This window comes from Achroia grisella, unplaced genomic scaffold (assembly GCF_030625045.1).
Source record: "Achroia grisella isolate CSIRO2021 unplaced genomic scaffold, CSIRO_AGI_Agris_v1 utg779, whole genome shotgun sequence".
NCBI classification, from domain to species: domain Eukaryota; kingdom Metazoa; phylum Arthropoda; class Insecta; order Lepidoptera; family Pyralidae; genus Achroia; species Achroia grisella.
In genome coordinates, this window is record NW_026713019.1 from 2875566 (window position 1) to 2899940 (window position 24375).

Here is a 24375-nt window from a genome sequence, read left to right on the forward strand (position 1 = left end):
CTGCGCTAACGGTATACGCTGACGGGACACCTGTGGAATACTATAGGATGAGCATAAAGTCACATCATGTGTTAACATCGTCACAAATTCACGTGGAATTGACCACGATGGTACCCATGACGACGAGAGGAGGGGGGCGGGGGGCGGGGGGGCTAACATGGTCTATTGTTGTCAATGAAGCCCACATATGTTATACAACTTGCTGCAAAGGTTTTAAGTTGTAGAGCGTTTAGACTAAGTTTTCTACACCAAGGCTGTTGTGTAAAATGGTTGCTAAAGTGTTACAAAAACAGAAGTACTTGTATCCAAAGATGTCTTAAACACAATTATATATTTGTGATAAAACGCGGTGTTGGATCAAAGAAATATATGCATACGATATGATAGATATTTATGTTTTAAAAAGAAAGTAGGTAGGTATGTATCCAGTGTTGTGTAAGCTTTATCATTTAAGAAATTTTAAAACAGTAAACCCACTCTCTAAAAGTTAAATAAATTAAATTCGATGAAAATTATATATGAATATAATAGACATATAAATGATAAAAACAGATTTTAGTAATGTTGTAAATTATTGTTAGAATGTACGTCAAACTTTCAAGAATTTAGTTGTAATTAGAGGTGAGATTTTTCTTAATGCTAAACAATGGCAATTCTTCAATGAATTCCACAATAAATTTTGCTACTACAAATGATTGTTTCCATGGGATTTGAAATTGATAGATTGATGCCGTTATGATAGTATGTGACTCCTTCGTGGCCTGATCTACTTGATAATGGCTTAGATTTGCGGAGGGTCGTAAATATTAAAATGACTCACCAAGCAGGTTTTTTTATCTTTATTATCTTTACATATAATAAAATTGTAAAATTGTGACGAGGCGAAAATTGTCTGTTTGTCGATTTCTGTAAAAATGGCTAGAGTAATTAAGATGATACACATATACCTACATATATTTCACACTACTAGTTTACAATGAGACACTTATGACGATAATTATTGTCTTTTTGTCTACGAATGCACCCTACATATTGCTTTGTTGGGTGTAGTTTGGTTATTATAGCTTATTTTGCAGGTCCGATATTTAGGTTGTTTTATACATCGAGAAGTTTAAATTTGGAATTACGTGAACAATCGATGGGTACAAAATACAAATCAAAAAATATAGGAGGTTAACATCTAAAAATCGTAAACCTCTTTAAATCTATGTCATATTAGTACAATAATGATAAATTACATTCAAAAGCATTCAGTAGAGGTAGCAACTACATTTTTTTCGTTCCCCTTTGTTTACGCCACGAAGCACCCCGAGTTCATTATCACGGGTTTTACCACTAGTAACGTGTCAGACAAGATAATTATCAGGGTGCCAGTGCCAGTCTACCATGGGAATCATAATAAACCGTGGACACAGGAAGCTCGTAATTTATACCCCTCTATTTACTTGCTCGTTGAGTAAGGTTACTATTATTATCTCGGCTTTATTGATGCACGGAGAGTACAATACATTACAAATCGTTGATGCTCTGAGATAAGTAATTTCTAAAAGGCGTAACAAAGAAAGACTATGAATAAAGTATTAAATTGTATAACAATATATAAAAAATAATACGGTATAGCTTAAATAGTTTATTAATTAAGTGAAAAATGTTGAAGACAACAAAATATTATTGATTTAAATAACATCGGTATTATAATTTACGAGATACCGATTCAATATTATTTTATTTTATATCTAATAAAAGATTACTTAGTTAGTAAAAATTTCTTAAACAATTTTTTGAACATGTAGCGTAAAAAAATATACTATAAATATACTATATAACTGCATTCCATGGATGGTACGAAATTGTACAACATAAAAATATCTGGAAAAGATGGAAAATTAAGTTAATTTTCTAAATTATGCCTACGCACACTTTATTTGAAGTATCCACGTAGGTACTCAGACGGCATAAGTGATTCAATTAAATGAGCTTACAGAGGGGATGCTGAACTGAAATTGATTTGACAAATAAGACCCGCCTTTGACAACTAAAACTCAGTGATTTAAAATACTTTCGTTCCTGATTTATAACTTTTACTTGCTGTGCTGCTATTGGTTTTAGTGTGGTCTTAGGCATATGTAGCCTAACTAACACTAAAACAATTTTGTAAATCGGTTCTGTAGATCCAATGATTATCCCCTGAAACCTCGTAAACTTTACCTATTTATAATATTAGTATGCTCGTATTCGAAATAGCAAACAAGTTAACAAAGTATACTAATATTGAAATAATGTTATTTCTATTTATATTAATATGCATGTAGTAAAAAACTGTTTTTTACTACATGCATATGAATATAAATACGGTACATACACCAAAATAACATTTTTTACAATTTTTGTGTCTGTCTATCTGTCTGTTCGTTTGTTTTGGCTAATCTCTGATATGGCTGGACCGATTTTGACGGGACTTTTTATAGCAGGTAGCTGATGTAATAAGGAATAACTTAAGCTACTTTTATTTTAGAAAATAAAGTTAAATACCGCGCGGACTAAGTCGAGGGAACAACTAGTAAATAATATGAGGTATAAAGTTATCTTATCTTAGATTAACATCTTAAATTCGGTATCGCCATATTTCTTATTCGCTTTTCAATTTCAATTGACATTCAAAGGTCAACGGTCAATATCTGTGATGGTACGTAGGCCCACATTGCGTTGGTCCGAACAATTGAAACGTTGTGAGCTATAGGGGCATATTCGGCCTAACTGCCTAGCGTTTGTGTTGTATTATTGAGCTCAATATCGTTGACTAGGTACGATTGGGTCGCACAGGGAGCCGACCTCTCAGGAAATGGGACGAAATTGGCGCTATTTATTACTGTCTATGAGGCACAGGCATACGAGATCGTGAGGCACATATTTATACGCCTCTGCATAACGATTTGTTTTATTATCAATGAAAAAACATAATGATTTAAGTAAGTTTATATATTGAAACATACTTGGAGTTGGGATGAAGTATGTAAGTAGTACCTCGTATACATATATATAAAGTTTAAATTTAGTCAAAGCGCCCTTGCCACGTATGTATATATGTATACTTGCTACCTATGTAACGAAGGACGTATAATTATACAAAGAACATTCCGGAAGAAAATTTCTAAATGATATTTGAAAATTGTACTTAAATTATCTGCGTCGTTTAGTAGAAGTAAGCGGATACAGACGAAACAGGGAGTTTGTTTTATACAAATATAGATTTCATTCAGAAACGCAGTAATTAGTTAATACTATCAGTATCTGGCATGCATTTGTCTTTATTGATGATATTAATATAATCAACCTACGCAAGAAATTTAAAAAAGGAAAGTGACATAACACTGCCATAATGTTACATAATGGACATACAATCCAAGCGCCAACTCCAAAAAAGTATTCATTTGCGGTCTGAATAGAGAGTGACGTGTGGTTAACGCAAGTTTGAGTCAAGCACTAATAAGCTTTTTGTAATATAAAAATTTGTAAATAACAGAACTTTTTTAAGTGTTTCACCTGACGATATTAATGTCATAAATAATAGTAGATTTTACTTATCAAATTCTATACAGTTATTTAATTCATACAACACGGCATATATGTAGGTACTATTATGTTAAATGGCTACTTGACCATTAAATAATTGTAATATTAGTAACAATAAATCAAATAGCAGTTACGTAGCCATCCAGCGGCCGATTTATGCCTAATCCCCATCTATCTCTGTCATATCGTAAAATTTTTTAACCGCTAATAGTTTTGTTTACTAAGCATCGTTTCAAAGTCTACTATTGTTATTTATATGTCTTAAATTTTGTAGCGTTAGGGATATTTTTTGAAGGAGCCAGGTATATCAGCCATCAGTTTCACATCGAAGTATAAAAGAACAATAACTGTTGTAGCCCTTTATTGAGAAGAGTTCTCTTAAAAACCTCACATTGGGAGAAATTCGAACACATTTTCAAAGGGGAGGGGATATATAAGACTGATGTACTGCAATACTGTATCTTTTTAGTCTATCACAGGAGATTCAGGACCGTGGTGATTGCTAAGTGTGGTACAAGTAATTAGTGTAAGCGTGTACTGTATAATTGTGTTTAATTACTTGTGATTGAACATGTCTAGTAGCTTTTACCTGCCACGTTTGTGGTTATCAATTGTTAGATCTGTTATTATATCCAGTTGCTGATTAGTTGACTAGATGACGAGAAATCAAAGTCATCAGCCATCATTGAACAGTCTAATTATTAGCTTGACATATCTTTGATGTACTATTAGAGAGGATTAAATTAATAGTACTAGTACATCATTACGTTATCTGTGGTAATGGATAAGTAAGTATAAATGGTATGGTTACTGATGACTTAATAGGTATATCTACTAATGAAATATAATAAATAATTAGATTACTTAAGCACCTCATTTATACTGATTAATTATGACAAACCTTAGCAATTAAGCTGTATATTATATAATAATATTATATTAGACTTTACCACTAAATCCGAGTTGGGTACTAGAAGCCGTCATAAAAAGTTGATAGTAGTGGACATATAAAAAGGCATACACTATTCTCATTACTAAGACCAAAGTTGGTCATAGACTGCAGACGTGCAGTTAGCGAGTCCGGTGTTTCTACCACTACCGAGCTCGGCTAGGATGCTCGAGATTAACTTAGACTGATTTATAGCGGAAACCACAAGCGGTCCTAGACGTGAGCTTATCTCGTATCTTTATAACGAATAATATACCGCTGATTCGCTATGGAATGCATTAGGGCAAAAAAGCCGAGATATTTATTGATTATCGCCATTTGTATTTGATAGATAAAAACTTTGCTTTAATTATTGCTCCAGTAAAATAAAATTAAAAAAAACAAATTCAAAATATCTTTATTCATGTAGGTCTATTACAGACTCTAATGATATGTCAAATCTACAGTCAGTTCGGAATAAATTCGAGATGAGAAGAACTGACAAGAAACTCTGCTCGTATTCTTTTCAAATAAATGTTGAAGGTACATGTTTACAATAATACAGTTTAATTTTAAGTAATTTTTTATTATACTAGCGACATGCCTTCATTCTTCAATCACAAGTAATAAAGTACAGTTGCATGGTAAATAATTTTGAAATCACAATACGCTTTTTGTAAATCAATCATTAAACAGGAAGGTATTAGGGGTGAATGGCAGCGACATTGTGGTAGGTACCAAGGATATCTACATACATACGTATGTAGTATACGTATGCATGTTGACTGTGGCAGTAAATTATCACCTACTATAACACGATCGATTGTGCCTCCATTACACTTACTGGCTTTGAAATAACCACTTTCCGTGTTATGATTTTATTCTCGACCATGAAACTGGGTTTTGAGTTCATAAATAAAAATAATATCTATGTAAGTAACTTTCCGCTCGATAGGAGATTTGTTAAAATGAAACTATACATCTACCTCAATTATTTATTATAAAAAAAATGGTATATTGAAGAGAAATTTGATATTATTCCGTTGAATTTGAGGATTATATTTTTTGTATCGATTATGACTTATTTACATATACCATATACCTTTTAAAATGTTAGCCGAGTCTATAAATATAGACAAAGTTAGTGCAATAATACTAGTTAGCTATCTAAGTTTATACTTTTACTTTATAATAGTAAAATTTAATAAATAACAAGCATATGCAAGTTCAAAATTTCGAGTACAGATTTAGAAAATAGCAAAACTTAAATAACTTATTATTTATATCTGGCCTAAAAATAGCAATAGTATTGCAATCGGTCTATGCAAAACTTTTTTAAACAGCTTTGTAAGATTAAACTCGGACACCTGCTGTTTCTCAGACTATTCGAATAAACAGCGAGGGAGACACTGTAACTTTCGTCATACTATTTTCATGGTAAAGTTCGGTTTTAGCTTAGGGTTGCTCCATACCGTGTCTTTTTTGTACAGTGTTTCTTTACCCGGTTATCCAGGATATTATTAGAGACAAATATTATTTAATGAAACAATATTAAGATTGAGAGTGGGCATATAATTAGTATTATATATATTTACCAACAGATACATGTAAATCCAAAATATTGATTATTCTGCCATAAAAATAGCAGTGTGTTGAACTGATTCAATTATTCAGGACCAGGCCTCATAATATATACATAGACTTTAATCAATAACTATTTGCGATCCGCAATTGCATGTAAATCAGTACAAAAAATCTGTCTTATGTGTATTTTGAGATATGTTATATCTGTAGAAGTACCTTAAATTCAACTCTTTTTAACTATTGAAACCTGACTACAAAAACATTTTCGCATAAATATTTACACACTTTTATCTATACTAATATAATAAATTGGGAAGATTTATTTGTTTGTAAACAAAATTAATACTCTTGCGATTTAAAAATAAATCATTTATATGAGAGTGTTAGTAACACAGACTATATTCCACCAAAGAAAGCGCGGGTAACGCAGCGGCATACTGCTATAAAATAGTGATATTGACAACCCTGTGGAGAGATTTAACAACAACGGATCCCAGTCTAGTTTCCGACAAGCGTGTCAGTTGCAGCCATTCTCAGAGACACAGTCCCGGAACTAGTGCCACATAGATACGAGTAGGTACGGTATATAAATAACGATTTACTATTAGTTATTTTTAATCTGCGATTGGTATGAAGTTTATATAAATTTGCGAATTGAAAATTCTATCATGAGTTTTTTATTGATAAGTTATATAATTTATACTTTAACACCTTAAATGGGATTAAACTTATAGGTATGTAGGTATAAAATTCATAACCATCAGGTAAATAGTATAAAACAAAGTCGCCGTTTGCTTTATACTATTTATCTGTCTGTTCGTCCCTATGTATGCTTAAATCTTTAAAACTATGCAACGGATTTTGAAGCGTTTTTTAAATAGATAGAGTGCTTTTAGAGGAGAGTTAAATATGTATAATACATGGAACACCCGGACGAAGCCGTGGCAAGTAGCTAGTAAATCAATATTCTGTAATATTTAGATTATAATTAATTTTTAATTGAATTAGAAATACACTACCATTTCAAAATGTGCTTCGCCCGTTACTTTACGAGTTTTGTATTATTGAGAATAATAATAATAAAGCATATAACTATGTGAATAATGTAAAATTTTTCAAAAAGGGAGGAACAACTGTACATATGAGAACATTTTTACTTTATTCATAACAAAATACGTTCTTTTCTTTATAATATTAGTAGGTAAACATAGATGCAATATTTGCTTTTAAAATCCTCTTTGATATTTTCATTCCTTACAAAACGAGTATGACACAAAAACAGATCTGGCTCTGTTAATTGAACTCGGGCATGCAATATCTCTATTAACTCTACATCACACAATTCAAACTGCACGGCGCGGCGTCCGCGTCCCCTTCATGCCGTATCTCCAGTCACTAAGAGTGTCCTCGCTGCGTTTCTCTGCAAGCACTTATGTGAGGCAATGACCTCAAAATTAAGATATTTTAGTTTTGAAATAGACTTTACGTTCACGATTTTACTAATTATCTATTTGTACTATATTTACAGAATCCATACTAAGAGTATAAAAGCGAAAGTTGGAAATTTTCATGAAATTTGATGTAAACATAGATTGTAGTGCGAGAACGTAGATAGTTTATTTTTTTAAAAAATATTTATTTTTATATTTTATATAACGTGGCGGGTAAAAGATACTATAGATGATAAATCAGTAGTAGGTATATAGTTATGTATTTCAGCGAAGATTAATTAATTTTGACTATGTAATGTATATAACTATTCTTAATATATACCGTTCGTAGCCAACTTCTTTTATTACATAAAAGAAATTGGTATAATAGAGGTTAAATTACAATTCTATCTATGTATATTCCTATACACCTACAATATACGCCTATGATAGTGCCAAACGCCCCTAAGTATATATATATTCACGAGTTTTTCACACAAGTAAAAGCAGTGGAATAGAAAAGTTGTAATAAATATATACATAAATATCGCGTGACAATAACAGCTTGGGGTCGACGCGTTCAGAAATGCTTTCATTGCCACCTTTCTCTGTTTTCGAATGCGGTTGCCAATATTCGTCTGCTTATTTCTTTTATAATGTGCTTATGATAATTTTCAACGTTGCGGTGTACATTACATGTTTACAAGTTTGCTCACTTATCTACGTTTACAATATAACTACAGGGTATCAATTATGTTGTTACGACCTTGTTTAGGCATGTTTGCATTGTCAGCGACAGGAAATTCATTTGAATATTTGACTAATAATCATGTGAATAGAATTTGCTGGTAATCTCTCTAATATTGGTTTCAATGTGTCCGATTTTAATACGCTTTAGATGCTGATTATTTTTAACCTGTGTATCATTTCTAGAAATTTATTAAAATTAGATTGTAATATGTATAATTAATGTATCTTGCTTTTATTGAAAACTATCTAGCGACTGGATTTGGATTGTAAATTATCCTACTCATTATGATGTGACCACAGAAAAAATTGTATTTATATTTTATTATCATTTTATATGTATCCTATTAATAGCCTGAATTAAATTAATCAAAATAATTATTTTAGGGATTATATGTAGGTATATAATCTGTGATAATCTGTGAAATTTCGTACAAATCCGCGTTGCTAATGTATACCTACCAGTACACGATAATGTAAGAAAAGTAAGAAGAATTTAGTCTATAACCACTAGTTGTTTCCTGAGACAGTGCCTGTGCAGATAGTTTTTAATTCAAAACATTTTATACTTAGAGCGTTATATTATATAAACAAGCAACTCCTGGGCAAAGTATGTTTTAGACAATTATATACATACCTCCGTCTATTTACACGAGATGACGATACAAGCTAAGAATATAAAATTACAAAAATCTCTCTAAAAACTATCATTTAATAACTTTTTTTTCGACATTGAATATCTGTTGTTGACTCTTAGTACCTAATAAAATAATCATTATAGGTAGATTGATAATGTAGGTACTACATTATGAGTGAGTTGTTGTTGAGGTATTATGAACAAAATTGTTAGAGGTTGTACCTACTATGATCTATTTTAGTGGAGAGATCCATGACGAAATGTTTGTTTTGTGTCACGTACGTCCCATACAAACCTACACAATTGTTTCGTTACTCAGTCTGTGCTCATGACAGAATTTGCAACTATTATTACATTGCGACATACATTTTAGGAGAATATTTCCGTTCTAACAATTGTTGTCATCATTGTTATAAAGTTTGAAACTCAGTTAAGTAAGCGTCATAGCAAAGCTGTGCTTTAGGTACACAGCTGTTTTAACAACTCTTATATGCTTTAAGAATATTTTTTAACGCACTTTTTAATAGAAAAGCATTAAAGAATAATTAAGATACCTATTTATTTATACGAGCTTTATACTATAATCATTATTTAAAATATTTTTTATTGAATTATAATTTCGTGATAATTCACGCAGATGTTATAATCGTGAATTAGTGTGTGATAGGTTACTTTCAAGTGCGGTGTTTTCGTCCAGATGTTACGATATAAATTATTTGTATATCTTTGATATTGACATGCCAGTCCCATTGTATCTCAAAACTAATTACTAAATCACTTCACCTGTGAGTTAAATTCTATTTGTAAGCACTATCTGAAAAACCAACTAAAACATTTTGAGTGACACCTACAAAAAATATGTGTATTTTATGGTCTGACTATTCTATGTCGTAGACTCTCGTACAAAAAGTTTATTTCAGAATTGAGTAAGTTCTCGTAACACCTCTGTGTCCGGAGGCTTATCCGACTAAATGAAACAATGCCCTTTTACTGAGTGTTAAAATAACAATTTATTATATGTTTGTGCAACAGCATGTGACACTGCCTCCGAGATAATTAGATACAATATTTTTTACAAGCTATTCAACCTATCATAGGAAACGTACTATTGATGCAAAATAATCATATTCAATTGACGTCCTCAGTATATATATGTTTATTGCTGTGTAAACAAATAGTTGATTGATCTACTTTTATGTGTTAATTGGTAATATAAATAGAAAATAGTTTACATGTCTACAATATAATTGGTCTGTCCCCAACCAACCGTTATATATAGTAAAAGGTGCTTAAACTGTCTGTCGATAACCGATACAATTTGGTATTATCGCATTTGAAGTCATAAAAACATGTTACGATATCAAATAGCCCGTGTACACGACTAACACGTCTGACGCCTGGGACAATTCCCGGTATATTTTAATAGTCAATTGGCCGCTCCATCCCGTCGTCAATTTGCATAAATTGATTGCACGCTGCACGATAGTGTTGCGGGCAGCGGCGGGTGCGCGCGCGAATATGCTCGCGCTCGTTCGGCCCCGACGCGCCCAGTGCGCACCCGCAGTCGCGCGCCCAACCGACAAACTGGTACACGTACACCCGTAATGTTTAATTACATCCTCGTCTGTTGTAATTATCCAACATTTTAACACTTTTACAAACAAATTGCTCATTTTCTAAAACGAGAATCGTAGTTCAGTTTCGGTCGCGGTGCGCGGTCCCCGCTGCGTCGATGCCCTCGCCGTGCCTCATCAGGCGTCCTGTGTGGTTATTGTGAATAACCCATGTTCAAGTGATTTCGCCTTAATATAGTGTTTAGTAACCATTTAAAATCTACTAGTCAGTTTTGTCACGATGCGTCAAAGATATCAGGTGAAGCAAAGAGTGTACGTACCCACATTTTATATGTAGAGGTAGTTACCACGGTAGCTTGATACGACAACTCTATGACCTATTATCCAACTTTTATTCAACGTGATCGAACTACAGAAAGCTCATATACTTAGGATGTACTTATAGTTAATATATTTTCCCCTTAGAATGGGTACAATGATTAGAAAGTCAAGCACCCGTTCGTATTCAAAATGTGTAAGTTTGTTTGAAACAATGGAATTCCTTGGGCATCGTCACTGTGTCCGATAACATCTAACATCGGAAACAAGGCTCGATAGTTGTTTAATATTTATACCTACTTCTTGTCATTAAATATCGTTTTGGGATGTACTTAATAAATTGACTTTTTTGACGGACGAAATTGATTTGAGTGCGTTTGGTGCGGAATGTTAGAGATTAGGTATATGACCCTTGTAGGTGAGTGCTAAACTCCGTTATCTTTGGCAAACGTCAAATAATATATCTGGAGTTCGATTCATGCTCCGACTAATTAACTTTTTAGGCTGGTTGCGTAGTTCGAATGTTTTTGGTTAGATAGTTATAACTATGTATTTTTAATTGGTACTTAATTTCCCTTCTATTTAAAATAAATGCTTTAGGAATGATTAAGTCATTCAAAGCTTCTCTTCACGAGGTTAGACGTAGAATACTAATTGTAGTTTATATTTAGATATGGCTTAATTGTTATGAGTGTCATTGTTGAGTATGTACTGGTAAGTTAATGCATGTTTTGTAATTTGAAACAATGTTTGACGTAAAATTACATCGTGCTTGCAAACAACAGATTGTCGTATCGAACTACATAATGTTGCGGTTACAATGTTGTTACCTATTGAAGCTTGCAAATTACATGATATAAATTGCATTAGTCACAAAATACATATAGTATATTGACATAATAATTTAATCGAATGTGTTTACATTACACCAATTATTATTATCTTATCTACTACCTTTGTCCACTATAGTCATGTAATTAATACCTACCCACTCCAAACTATGTAACAAATGTGCTGTGTTCTATTTATGTTGCTTTATTTTAATGTCATAATCATTTACATGCAATGACATCATGACATTAAAATAATAATTTATCTCAATGTGTGTTTATTTTACAACAAGTTTACAGTTTTTGTACTTGAAATGTAAGAAATAATAATAATATTTTTGTAGATTAGTGAACGGTAGTAAACCAAATTGAATCTAAAAAAGAGCCATATTGTTAGTCGGATCAGTAAGCTAGTTACATTACAATTCTTTGTTAAAAATATTACGACACTATCATACTTATTTCTCTTATAGGTAGATTCGATATTATATCATTGTTACGGTGTAATTGTTTCACTGCTGCGGTCTCAAGATATCGAGGTTAAAAATTGTCTCGTACTTTTAGAATACTTGGTTGTGTATATACATACATATATACATATGTATGTAATGTTTGGCGGGCACAATGATTGTGAGATATAGATGTAATTACAGCGATGACTTTTGACTCCACTGTCGGAGGCCTATCATAAACACATCACTTCGTAGAACATTATAGCAGAGTAGTTAAACAGATATATCAAAATAAGGCATAATGCTTTAATTTTGAATTTCTCGGCTTATATACTGCAATACGTAATGTATACTAAAATACGCACGTATTATAGATAAACCCTCCTTTTGAATCACGCTATCAATTGCTGAAAATTTCATTAAAATTCGTTGCGTAATATAAAAGATATAAGCGAACAAACAGCAGAGGGAGGAATTAACCATTGATGGTTACGGTATATAGAGAATCATCAGAAATGTCATTAGTTACCAGGGCGCCCGCATGATCTAAGAGCGTACATTGCTAGCAAAGGAACCAATCGTTCTCACTGCTAAAAGATCCTCTGTAACGGGAAATAATAGGTATCAATTTAATAGCATACTATATTTGTGTCGTGTTTATATGTGTTCTTAATAAACATTTCGCGCCAAAGTAGGGTACGCAAGTCATCTTATAAGTACTCATTACATTGATGTCATCTTGCCGAATTTGGCTGGATAACGTCAACACAATGTGGCTGAATATATACAGCTACCTAGAAATACATGTACCAGATATATAAAAATTATATAGGCTGACATTGCTGATGCATTCAAATAGACATCGTTCTAATGGATGAACCACGCGTAACTTTTTAATTATTTTATTTTGATTTTTTGTATTATACATTTGTAAAGAAAAATATATTGTAATGTATTGTACATTTGTAAAAAAAAAAATGGAAAATAGGCTTAATCCACAAAAAATAATATATTAAAAATTACACAAATTATTTTTTTGATATTAAAATTTAATTCATTATTTGTATAGTTACAGATTGTGTTGTTGCCCTCAATTTATTTACGCTAGCAGTGCAATATTTTTTATTCATATGACCATCATTTAATGTAATCTATTAACAAAAAAATAATTAACATCTAACCTCCATCCATCAACCTACGTAGCATCCACCTGATATGAAAATCCATATTGTATAGATACATGAAAGTGAGGTTGCGTTTGTATGAATGGTTTATTTATTTCAACCCATATTCCTCGAGGGAATTTATTACATAAGAATGTCGCTGAATATCTTTTTGTACCTTTTCCGTTACATTTATATAAGCTGTCACCAGAATCAGAAATCTTTTATTCATAAGGGTTGTAAATGTCACTTATAAGATGTCAGTTTTATTTTAAGTGTTTGGAATTTGGAAAGAAAATTGTATAATTGAGAATCTTTGTTATGTTTCCAACAAAAATAGGGTTAATTGACAAAAACAAATTCTAATTTTGGAACTATAGATATACTCTTAAAATAATTACATAACCCAGACTGATAAATACCTAAATATAATTATGTTCGTATTCAATGGAATTTACTATAATTTTTACTATTATTATTATAACTTATATAAAAATTGACGGTGAATGAGAAAAATACTAAGCTTGGGAATTCAATGATTGCCATAGAATAATGTAATTGTTGCTACAGATATAAATAACATACAAAACTCTTTTCACTTTCCATGCTCCTGCAGTTTTGTTTATTATGTATTAGTTTTTGACCGCGATTTCAACTGCCTGAACGGAATAATGATATAGTTATTACTGGAATATAAAGAAGTCTATAACTTTGCTCATCGTACGAAAATATAAAAAAATGTATATATGCTAAATATACATTACATTAGGGATTCAAGAAGTGACACTAACACTTCTCATAAGCGTCACTTTATATTTAATATTATATTTTAGTAATAATATATTGAAGAAAACAGCCTGTTTTATGCTCGTTGTCAATGTTAACTAGATGCTAATTTTACACTTTTTTTGTTCACAGGTAAGTGTCTCAACCGTAGTTCTCTTTACGGAAATTAAAAGGTGAAGTATTATAAGTTTGATGATATAGGAAAACTAGCGGACCTCTCGTTCTAAAAATTTTGTAAGTTTTGTATATATTGAAAAAAAATCTAATAGCAATGCAGTGATCACATAGTTTATTTTCTTTAAAACAAAATCCGATATATAGATGTAGATAGTATAGATGTAGATTTACATTTTACTGTGCTACAGTCTGATGTGTTAATATACAGGTACAAGTAGGTATATTAATATTTTATCATCGCATGAAGTTCAGATACGAAAATAGAAGTTCATACAGAGTGACCTTAATTGCGTGTTTGATATGCATGCATCAAATTGGTGGTCCAGTTCACTTAATTAATGTGTACATGGATGAAATCCTGAAATGTAAATTAGATGTTGCTAACGAGCTCGCTTGTAAATATCGTAAAGAATACCATATTTTACCCCAAATTCTAAATAATGAAATGTAGAAAATTTTGGGTTCTTTGATTGTTGTGGGACGCTCAAATAATACCGAGACCAATACACACCAATATTTCAATTACCTCCGCAGGCCCACTCTACACACGAATTTCTCTCCTATGGCATTAGATAAAGCCTTTTTGCACATTTATATATACTCACATAAATGTTATATTTCAATGGTGAATAAAAAAAGCATTTGACAATGAAATGAATTCAAATTGATATTGCGATTAGATTCCAGAGTAGATCTACAGATACTAGCAATCCTATACCGCTAGTGCACTTACAGTATTATCGGGAGAAAGTGCCAATTAAAAAATACTAAAAAACAATAAGGTAGTTATAAGATATAGACTTAATTAGGATCTGAACAGTTTCCGATTACGGTGTATTTGTATTATCCTGCTTTAGTATAATATCGTTAATTAGGTAATTGAATATCCTATTTATTACTACTATTAGGCTGTTTCCTTAATTACTGTCTATGTACGAGGATATGCTTCCTCGAAAAGGAATCACAGTATTTTGTTGGCATAAAGTTTACACACTCATCGACTCAATAGGACATTAATAAGTATGTATTCTTTAACTATTATATTTATAGAAGACAATTATTTTTGTAGATTAAACGACACCAATAAAGAAAGCATCTATCTATTGTTTGAATAATTAAAGAATTTATATTTATAACGTTATGGGCATCGTATTGAAAATTTTCGCAAATTCAATTTTTACTTTCTTCCTTTGGGGGATACTTTCCTAACTTTCTATAGCATGTTCATCAAATATAACAGTATCAACAATATTCTGTGAAATTTTCATTATTTATGAAATATTACAATAATATAAGTAAATCGTGAAATAATATTTATTTTTAAAACACAAGCAGATAAACAGACAGTTTATGATGATGACTCATGATTTTATTATATGTAAATATAAATGCTGTAACAAAACAGTTGTCATTCATAGTTACCTGTTGTTAATCAACATAACGTAATCTGTATCTAAACCATATAATTGCAATCAATCAATAAAACGTTACTATAGTCGTAAACGATTTCCTAGTTGCCCAATTATGTATTTTATCTTGAAAACAATGGCATAGATTTACACAATTCAATTGGTTCTATTACGTGTGATCCAATAGAAAAGGGTTAGTGAGTTCACAATGGGATCTTGAATGTGTATTGAGTCATATATTGTCGTCTTATGGTAAGTGACAAGTTAAACAAAAGATATTTATATCTTTTTAGAGATCTCTTCTTTATTTTTTCTCAAAAATAGTAACCGCTGTAGGTATTAAGTAATTTTAATAATTGATGGACGTTTATTATAATACATGGCGAGTGATTTAATATACTTTCTAAAATGGTCGCTACTTTAATTTTGACAGTGACAAATCTTAGCGATTATTTATTATTTGGTTGTTACTTGCCTGACAAAGAAATCTTCCCTATCAATAGAGAGGGAAATATCCATACTAATATTATGAATTTAAATTTGTCAGTCTGTTTATTACTTTTTCACGAAAAACTGGCTGCAGGTATTTCAATGAAATTTGTTACGAATATTGATTCGTATCACAAGAATAGACGTACGTTATTTCTTATCTTAAAAAAAAATCAGACGATATCGTTTTCCATAAAATTACAGTTTGGTTTGTCTTATTATAAACTTTTCAAATTTGGCTTATTATATGGGTATAATGTTGCAGCAAATTCTACTCGTTACTGCAAAGTAGAGTGACAGGTTCCTTACCAATACGTGAAATTGTTCGTGAAAGGCGCAGGCGACCATATTTCGGCACAAGGCTACACGGTAATTACCAAACATTGCTCCAATTGAGGCAATTGATATCGTTTTGAAAAAATAACCGTCATTTGTGGGGCAAATATTCGTTGTGTGCATGTTTGCGGAACTGTTTTATACTCGTCAATCAATTTTCTTTTTTAATTTAATCAGTAATTAACACACATCACACGTTTATAACTAATCAACTATCAAATTTGAGGAAACATTTCAAACAAACATATGTAATTTTTAATGTAATAACGTCTGGGTTTAGTTTTTAAATATGTTTTTATTCAATCAAACTTCGAGTTAATGTAGAGGTGGCATTTCAATGCTAAATAGATTACAGTTAATATTAACTCTATTCATTTCAGTATCAGTTTAGTGTTATGACTTAAAGTATAGAAAGGCCATAATGCATAGCCTTCAGGTGCTACTAATTCAGGAGACGTATAACTATAATACACCTATATAGTTATCCCATATACATATGCATATTTATATTATACATTAAGTATTTAATGTGTTACATTTGTAGTATTATATTACTTAGATATTCATATGGATTATTATCATTCTGAGTGCAAGCATTACCTAAGAATACATACTCATTTCATTTTAGGTTTAATATACTGCAGATTAAATAGTGTTTCTAAGTACTATATAATATACACCGATAAGCGTTTTGCAATAGTGCATTATACGAGTACGAAACAAAAAATATTTTTACTTACGATTTCAATGTCAGCAATGTGTTCGTTTTATTTAAGTAGCGTGTAATATATTCAAGAATGTTACTTCATGCCTTATATAAGGTTTTTTTACTGTAATTTTATTTTTTTTGTAAATATTATATACTAGTTGTTTCCTGCGATTTTCGTCATTTATGTTTCTATAGAGTTTTATTTGAAATATAATATAATTATATATATTATTAATAATTTTCTGATTAAAGTTACAAAGTATGTATGACTTTTTAATTCGATTTTTCCTTTTCTTGTATTTGTGTTGAAAGGGTTGCATATGTGTTTATGATTTGTATTGGAGCCTTTTAAGGTTTTATACCTTCCCCTCATTTTAAAAGAGACTCTTATAAGGATGCATTGTCTATGAAATATAAATAATATTTGGCGAAGAGTAACGTATTAAATTTTATTGTTAAAACTTTCGTAAGGCTTTCATTAAAACTGATTCTAATTGTTAGAGTAATGGATAACTAATAATATACTGACGGAAAGTTTATGTTCCAATAAAGTTAAAGTTCTCTAGGTTCCCTTACATCTCTTTCGTTAATCGTCAGGAGCTTGGAATAACGACTCCAAAAATACGCAGAGCACTCGCGACACTCGTGAAAGTACTATACCACTTCATATTAACTTACGTAAATGGATAGTTTAAATCTACTACTTCAGAAATTAATTAGCCAGTAAAAAACGTAATTTGTTAGTTCAACGCGCATGACTCGATGTGATCGGTCGGTTTTTGAATTCCAGTACAGGTAGGTACGTAATTTGTGTTGTGACTTAGTTATTATTGTGTTGTACCCAGTCTAATACTAAGTATTTTTTTAAAATTATCTTTTCAAGTATTGTATTTCACAATTTTGGCACTTTTCCCACGTTTTTACATTTTCATTGCAGCTTCGCTCATATTAGTCGTATATTAAATAAATAGACTATCCAATACTATACGAATTTATTCTCAAAATCAATTCAGTCGGTCCAGAGTTTACCCGCACAACTTCACAAACTTTACCACTTTACAATATTAATATAGTTTTAGCTGTAGTACGAAACTAGATACCTAATAGTGCCTACAGTTTGTAGCTCTCTACTTACAGATGAATTGAATACATGTACGTACGTATTTTGAATATCCGTTGGTATATCATATTTCGTTCTTCAATACTGTTCTCCAAATTAACCATGATGATTGTAATGTTTATAAATATTAGAAAAAGAAAGTTCAGACTAGATAGTTCTTTAGTGGTAAATAAAATCTATGTCTTCATATGTTATTTAATATAATTTAGTAAAAATGTTTTCATTTTTGTTATAGGTTTTATAACAAAGTAGCATGAGACACATAATGAGATCGAAGAAACATGCACCTATTAATTAATACCCGCCCCTTGAGAATTGTTTACACCCTTTATAACTGAACCCTTGTGAAACAAAGTAAAGCCACAGACCTTTGAAGATACATTTTCGCAAGTGATGTTTACCTGTTTTTCCTGCCCTTCATCCGCTTTGACCCTTGTGTATGACAATAGGGTATGTTACTAGAATTGTTAATTAAATATCCGCAAAAAAGTATATTTTTTGCGGATATCCCCATCCCAGATTGTAGTTGTGAGGATGTATGTATAATACATCCTCACAACTCCAATCTGGGATGGGATACTTAGTGAAATAAGAATAATATTTTTTTTTGTGTCTAAGAAAGGGAAATAGAAATAATCTTTATCCAAGGATGTGGATCCGTTTAACTTACTTTGTTGACTTAATATAAAGATAAAATTAATTAGCGGTATTACGTAGTATTTATATTTATCTTTTTTCACTACTTACCTCCGATACAGTAATGCAACGTAAATGTAGGTAGCCTGAGTACCACATGATGAGTAATACAACAAAATATATTATGAAATATTAGATATAATATTTAATGTATAATAATTATTTATAAAAAAAAATATAAGTACGTCTGTAATTTGATATGTATGTCGCTATTTACTTAATAGTAATGGTAATTATCAGATTTGATCTGTCTTCAAGGCAATTTAAAATTATTTGTTTGTAACTATATTTTGAAATACATATGACGTATAATGATACAAAGTTAAGTAAATATAGAAAGTAGAACAAGATACGTCGTGTATTCTGTCGGAAAACTGGATGCGGTTCATTCATATATTTAGAACCATATATATATTCAGTTTCATTTCAGTAATTTAATTTTCATATAAAACTGCATTTCGTAATTTAAAAGATCGAGACATACTGACAACAGCACTTACGTTTTATACTATGTAAAACTAGCCTGAGCCAATTAAAACGAGTGTGCCTTTTAATTAATTAGTTAAGGCTGTCCCTTATTATACATTATTATAATTAATTTAGTCAGACTTTGGAGATAGCAATCATGAGGAGAATAATAATATGGTTAAATAATGTTAGTCATAATTTAACAATATTGAAATCACAATCTGCGAATTCTTGTCAGTTAATAAACATTCGAGACGTATTCAAGGTAGTCCAGTAAAGCCATGAAGAATGCAGACATTAGGTACTGCTAAGTTATACCTGTCCTCATGCTGTTAATACCAGTATCTTAGCTTTGCATTTGTTTTCAATATTTTTAATATATTTGATTAAAGATTCAATAAATTATTACTCAAAAATGTTAAATTTAGATTTTGAATTTTTCGAAAGATAAATAATTTTTACTATACTATTCTACTTTTTATAGGTACTTTTACAATTGAAAATGTGTATTTAGTTATTTACATATATTTGTTTAAAACGTTTCATTTTTAGATTCTTCTATAAACAAAGTTTACATATAAACGTAACGTATTATATATAAATTAAGTTTATAAATATAAAAACGAATTAATAACATTGTTTTAAATTTATATTATAAAACCTTATACGTGAAGCTACTAAAATAGATTATGATCTAAGTTTTAATGTGGAATCTCGATCTTAGATTGCATCCTTTCTACTTGAATAGTAAGGTGTGGTTGAACGTCTTGGTTAATCCCTGGGCAGTATCTAAAGGTCAGAACCCGACAGTAACGACATGGCTGATTGTCAGTCACATTCAGTGGTGAATTACGATAGCTTCCGTAATTTTTACATAAACAACGTCTATGCAGTAAGGGAATATGTACAATGTGCATATCACTCTACTCTTTGTTTATGTATGCAAGTTACTGTGTTCGTCTGAGAATATATATGTATATTAAAATATTGGTAATTATAAAAATACCTACTGCCCACTAAAAAATTTAAAAGATTTCATAAAACGCATCTCTTGCCTGTTTGGTCAGGTTGTTTGTAACAGATTGCTTTAAGCGATAAGGCCACCTTATGTTAAGGACATTTATGCAATTTTTCAGTTTTCAGTGTGTAATATAGAGTTTTATTATTATATTTATATCTGGTGCTACCAAATTATTGCATTTCTTGATGTTGGACATAGTGTTAGTTATGTTTACGAAATAAAGAAATCAGGGCTTGGTACCTTAAATAATTAAATATGTTATGGTAGTAGTGGTACTAGTGGTATAGAGTACATACCGAACAATTTAAATTATTAAAAAATTATAACTTAATGGTTATTAGGAACGATAGAGAAATCACCGGTAGGTACATTGCAGCCAGGACGTGGTTATTTAATATTCTTATTTGGTTTGAATAAATAACTACCTACCTACATGCTATTTATACAATGAGTTATGAAATATCATGCGGTACTAAAATTGTTCAAGGATTTACCAATTGTCGTTCGTGTTAAATTGTAGGATCAATTGAAACAATGTTACGTAGTAACACAAAGGTTCTATAGAGTTAGTTCATCTAAATTGTAGTGTGTAGTCAGATTTTTTCGTGACTCTCAAATAATCGAGGGTAAAAGAACAAACAAATATTTTATTGTTCCTCCACTACATTAAAAAACTAGAATTTTCTATATCATTGAATCTCTGGCTTAGCTTTGGGTTTTAGGGGTCACCAGAATTTTTCTACTTATAAAATCTTAAATACACTAATTTTAATGTATAGCACGCTATAATAAAGCAAATAAAAAATAAAATTCACTATGGTTTCAGTTAGTAATAATACATGTTTCAAAAAAGATAATAAATGATATCGTGATGTAGCTAGCGATGTACAAACATATCTGCGAACTCAATTGTGATTATGATTGACCCCTGATCCCTTGAGGAGTCAACTGGACATGTCCTGTGTTTTATATTATACATTGATTGCGTTCACGTCTCGCTGTTCTCTGTTCCCTTCTAAAGAAAAGTGAATGGAATGGGTTGCTCTAGGTAGTATATAGCTGCTCATACTGACGCTGGTATTTTTTATAATACTATATATGTATATATATAATGGTATAATAAAAAATACCAGTTGTGTTTTTTGACAGTTCTTCTCAACTGAAGTATCTAGCCGATCTGGGACGGTAGGGATAGTGATAAAATAAAATAAATTTTGACTATATATACTAAAAAAAATGCTCTTATATTTGCTGCATCAATTTTAAAAGAAATCATGCATCATTTTCAAAAGAACAAAAAACCTTATTGCTAGCTTCTATCTGCTACTTATTCATAATTTAGCAAAAGTAATTAAAAGGATTACTGGTGTTTTAAAATTAAGCAGCTGTGCTGAGAAGAGAAAGAAATTATTTCATAATATTGTTATAAAAAGGGTCTGGTACTTAAAGTCTTTGTTTCAAGTCAAAACTGTGAATTTGCCGTGTACCTGAGAGAGTTGCCTTTGACGGCCGAAGGTTAAAAGTGCAAATTAAATTTCTCGGAGGTTTCAAAGGCCGGCGCAGCTTATCTAAATTGCATGACTTCATGTTTCCATGAATAATACAGTGTAAGAGAGCCCTGGGGAGGCTGTTTCAGCGGGTGAATTAGTAATTTAGTAAATTATTACATGACCGAGGTGTTGTACTAGCGTACTATGTACCGGAGTTTATAATTTGTAGTTTATACACGATCGTGCTTTAGATCATATTAAAAGAGTAGCTTTCATACAATGAAATATAAAGAAAAGCAACATGTCATTGTTAATTAAAATATGTTAAGTAAGATAACTTTGTCAGTTGCTTTTCGTTAATTTACGTGAAGACAGATTAGATAATTTTCTATACAGCCGGAGATAATTCTCACTACCTTAATTACCTACCTGAAATTTATACTTCTATGTATTTATATTTACAATATAAACTAAATTACTTAGAAAGATTTGAAGTTTTCTGTATAGAATATTAAAATTTATAAAAACTTTTTTGATTAAGAGATATTAAAATGAGTAGCTTTACTCTGGAAATAACCATTAATCACCTAATTAAATTATCATTTTTAGTCGATGTTTTTAAAAACATAATGAGCATATGTTTAATCTGTATCGAGACCTTGTCAAAGTGACTTAGTGGAAAGTTATCGCTTTGCAAATCATCACATATGAAAGCGCTACATGTGAAATCTGGTCTAAGATTATACGAGTTTCATAAGATCTAATACTTGATAGGTATTAGTAAGTATCCGATGGTGGGTCATCGTACTCGGTTTCACTTTCGTGAGCTTTATCAGAGCGTTGCCATGGCGACGGTGCCCGGGCCACGGCTGCTGCATTTAATAATTACGCAATTATGGCCGTGTCATAAACCACACAATGTTTTCACTTTCCAATACATAAGTTGAATAGGGAAGTTCACTTGATTGTTATCATTATGTCTCACTACTTCTGTTGTGTATGCCACAAAGGTAGGAATAACGGGAGATAAATTGAATTCTGAAGATAATTTTCTAGCTGTAAGAGTATCTAAGTAAATTGTACATTGTCCACAATATAACTGCTATATGTAATACAGCGGTATAGCTTTCACTGTTAAATGATTTTTTGTTTACCTAATAGAATATTAATATACTAGAAAAATTTTGGTTGGGCAGAAAAATTGAATTAAGTAGATTTACCTAGAGTATGCTACATTTTAATATTCAATTATTGATTGAATAAAAACCTACATAGTCTCTGAAGCGTCATCAAAGTCAGTCACAATTATCTAAACTTCTACGCAGTTGGAGTCAGTGCTCTTAATAGTTGAATTTATTAATTAGCAAGTATCAATAATATATTCCTAAATATATAACATAGTGACTAGTGAAGGTAACAAAAGTATAACACATAATTACTATCTTTTCAAAAGTTATTCTTTAAAGTCTACCAACTCCATTGACTTCATAAAGATATTAATTTGCTATCGTTTTCAAGTTATTTTACATAAATAAACGTTCATAGTCTAAATTTTTAGCACGATGTGGAAATTTGCAATTGTGAATTAAATATTTTGTTTGCAAACACAGGTGTGATATCTAAACGACCTACCGTACCATTGGACTAGATAGGTGATGAAAATCGAGTGTAGTCGATATTTTTGCTCATCGATTACTAAACGTAGCTATTTTAACATTGTTTATTTTTCTGTACTATTTAATGTGTTTAAAACTTGAAATCGCTATGAAGAAGCGTCGATAGAAACTCGGCAGTGATTGGTTCCTGTTTCAAAGTCAAATATTTATAAATGAAATATTGTTCGTAAACAAATTAAAAAATGTACTATGAACTGTAAATGTATGTATATACTATGTAGTACTTTAGTATAATTTTAGAACTAGTACTAAAATTATACTAAAGTACTACATAGTATAATTATATAGATAGATTCTAAATTTGAATTATTCTTAAACTACTAAATATTACGATGTGTGTTTCTATTAATAAAAATAAATTATAATAACTGAAACTAGCGAGTGTCATGCAGAGAAAATGCACTCTACTTAATTTCTACTTCTATTTTCTAATTTCAGTGCATGGTAAACTCGACATGTAACATTTGATCACAGGTTTTTAGTGTTAATTTATGTTCCATGAAATATTTTTACACAATTCAGTGGATAAAAGGTTAAAAGTACATAATCGGTGTTCTGGTACGATTACTTATTATTGTTCTGTGGTCTGGTTTAATGAGGTCAGATATTGCACCACTATTATGACATTGTCATTACGGCATAATTTAAAATATTTCTTCTACTTCCGTCATTACTAATCTACTGTGTACTAATTCGCGTGTCATAGAATAGATCAGTAACAAACAATAATTTGTTGATGTCGATTGTCATACCTATTATTTT

General features: G+C 30.9%; 1 protein-coding gene across 3 annotated transcripts in view; it reads left to right on the top strand.

The window, feature by feature from the left end:
* The window catches only part of LOC131850745 (plasma membrane ascorbate-dependent reductase CYBRD1-like), a 65243-nt gene that overhangs the window by 18249 nt on the left and 22619 nt on the right, over positions 1-24375 (top strand). Inside the window, exon 1 of one of the 3 annotated variants that reach the window (XM_059201095.1) lies at positions 10442-10785. The exons of the other annotated variants lie outside the window; for them this stretch is intronic. Coding sequence (XP_059057078.1) covers positions 10754-10785 — 32 coding nt within the window. The 5' untranslated portion in view covers positions 10442-10753. Of the gene's footprint in view, positions 1-10441; positions 10786-24375 lie in introns of those variants that run through there. 3 annotated transcript variants of the gene reach the window in all.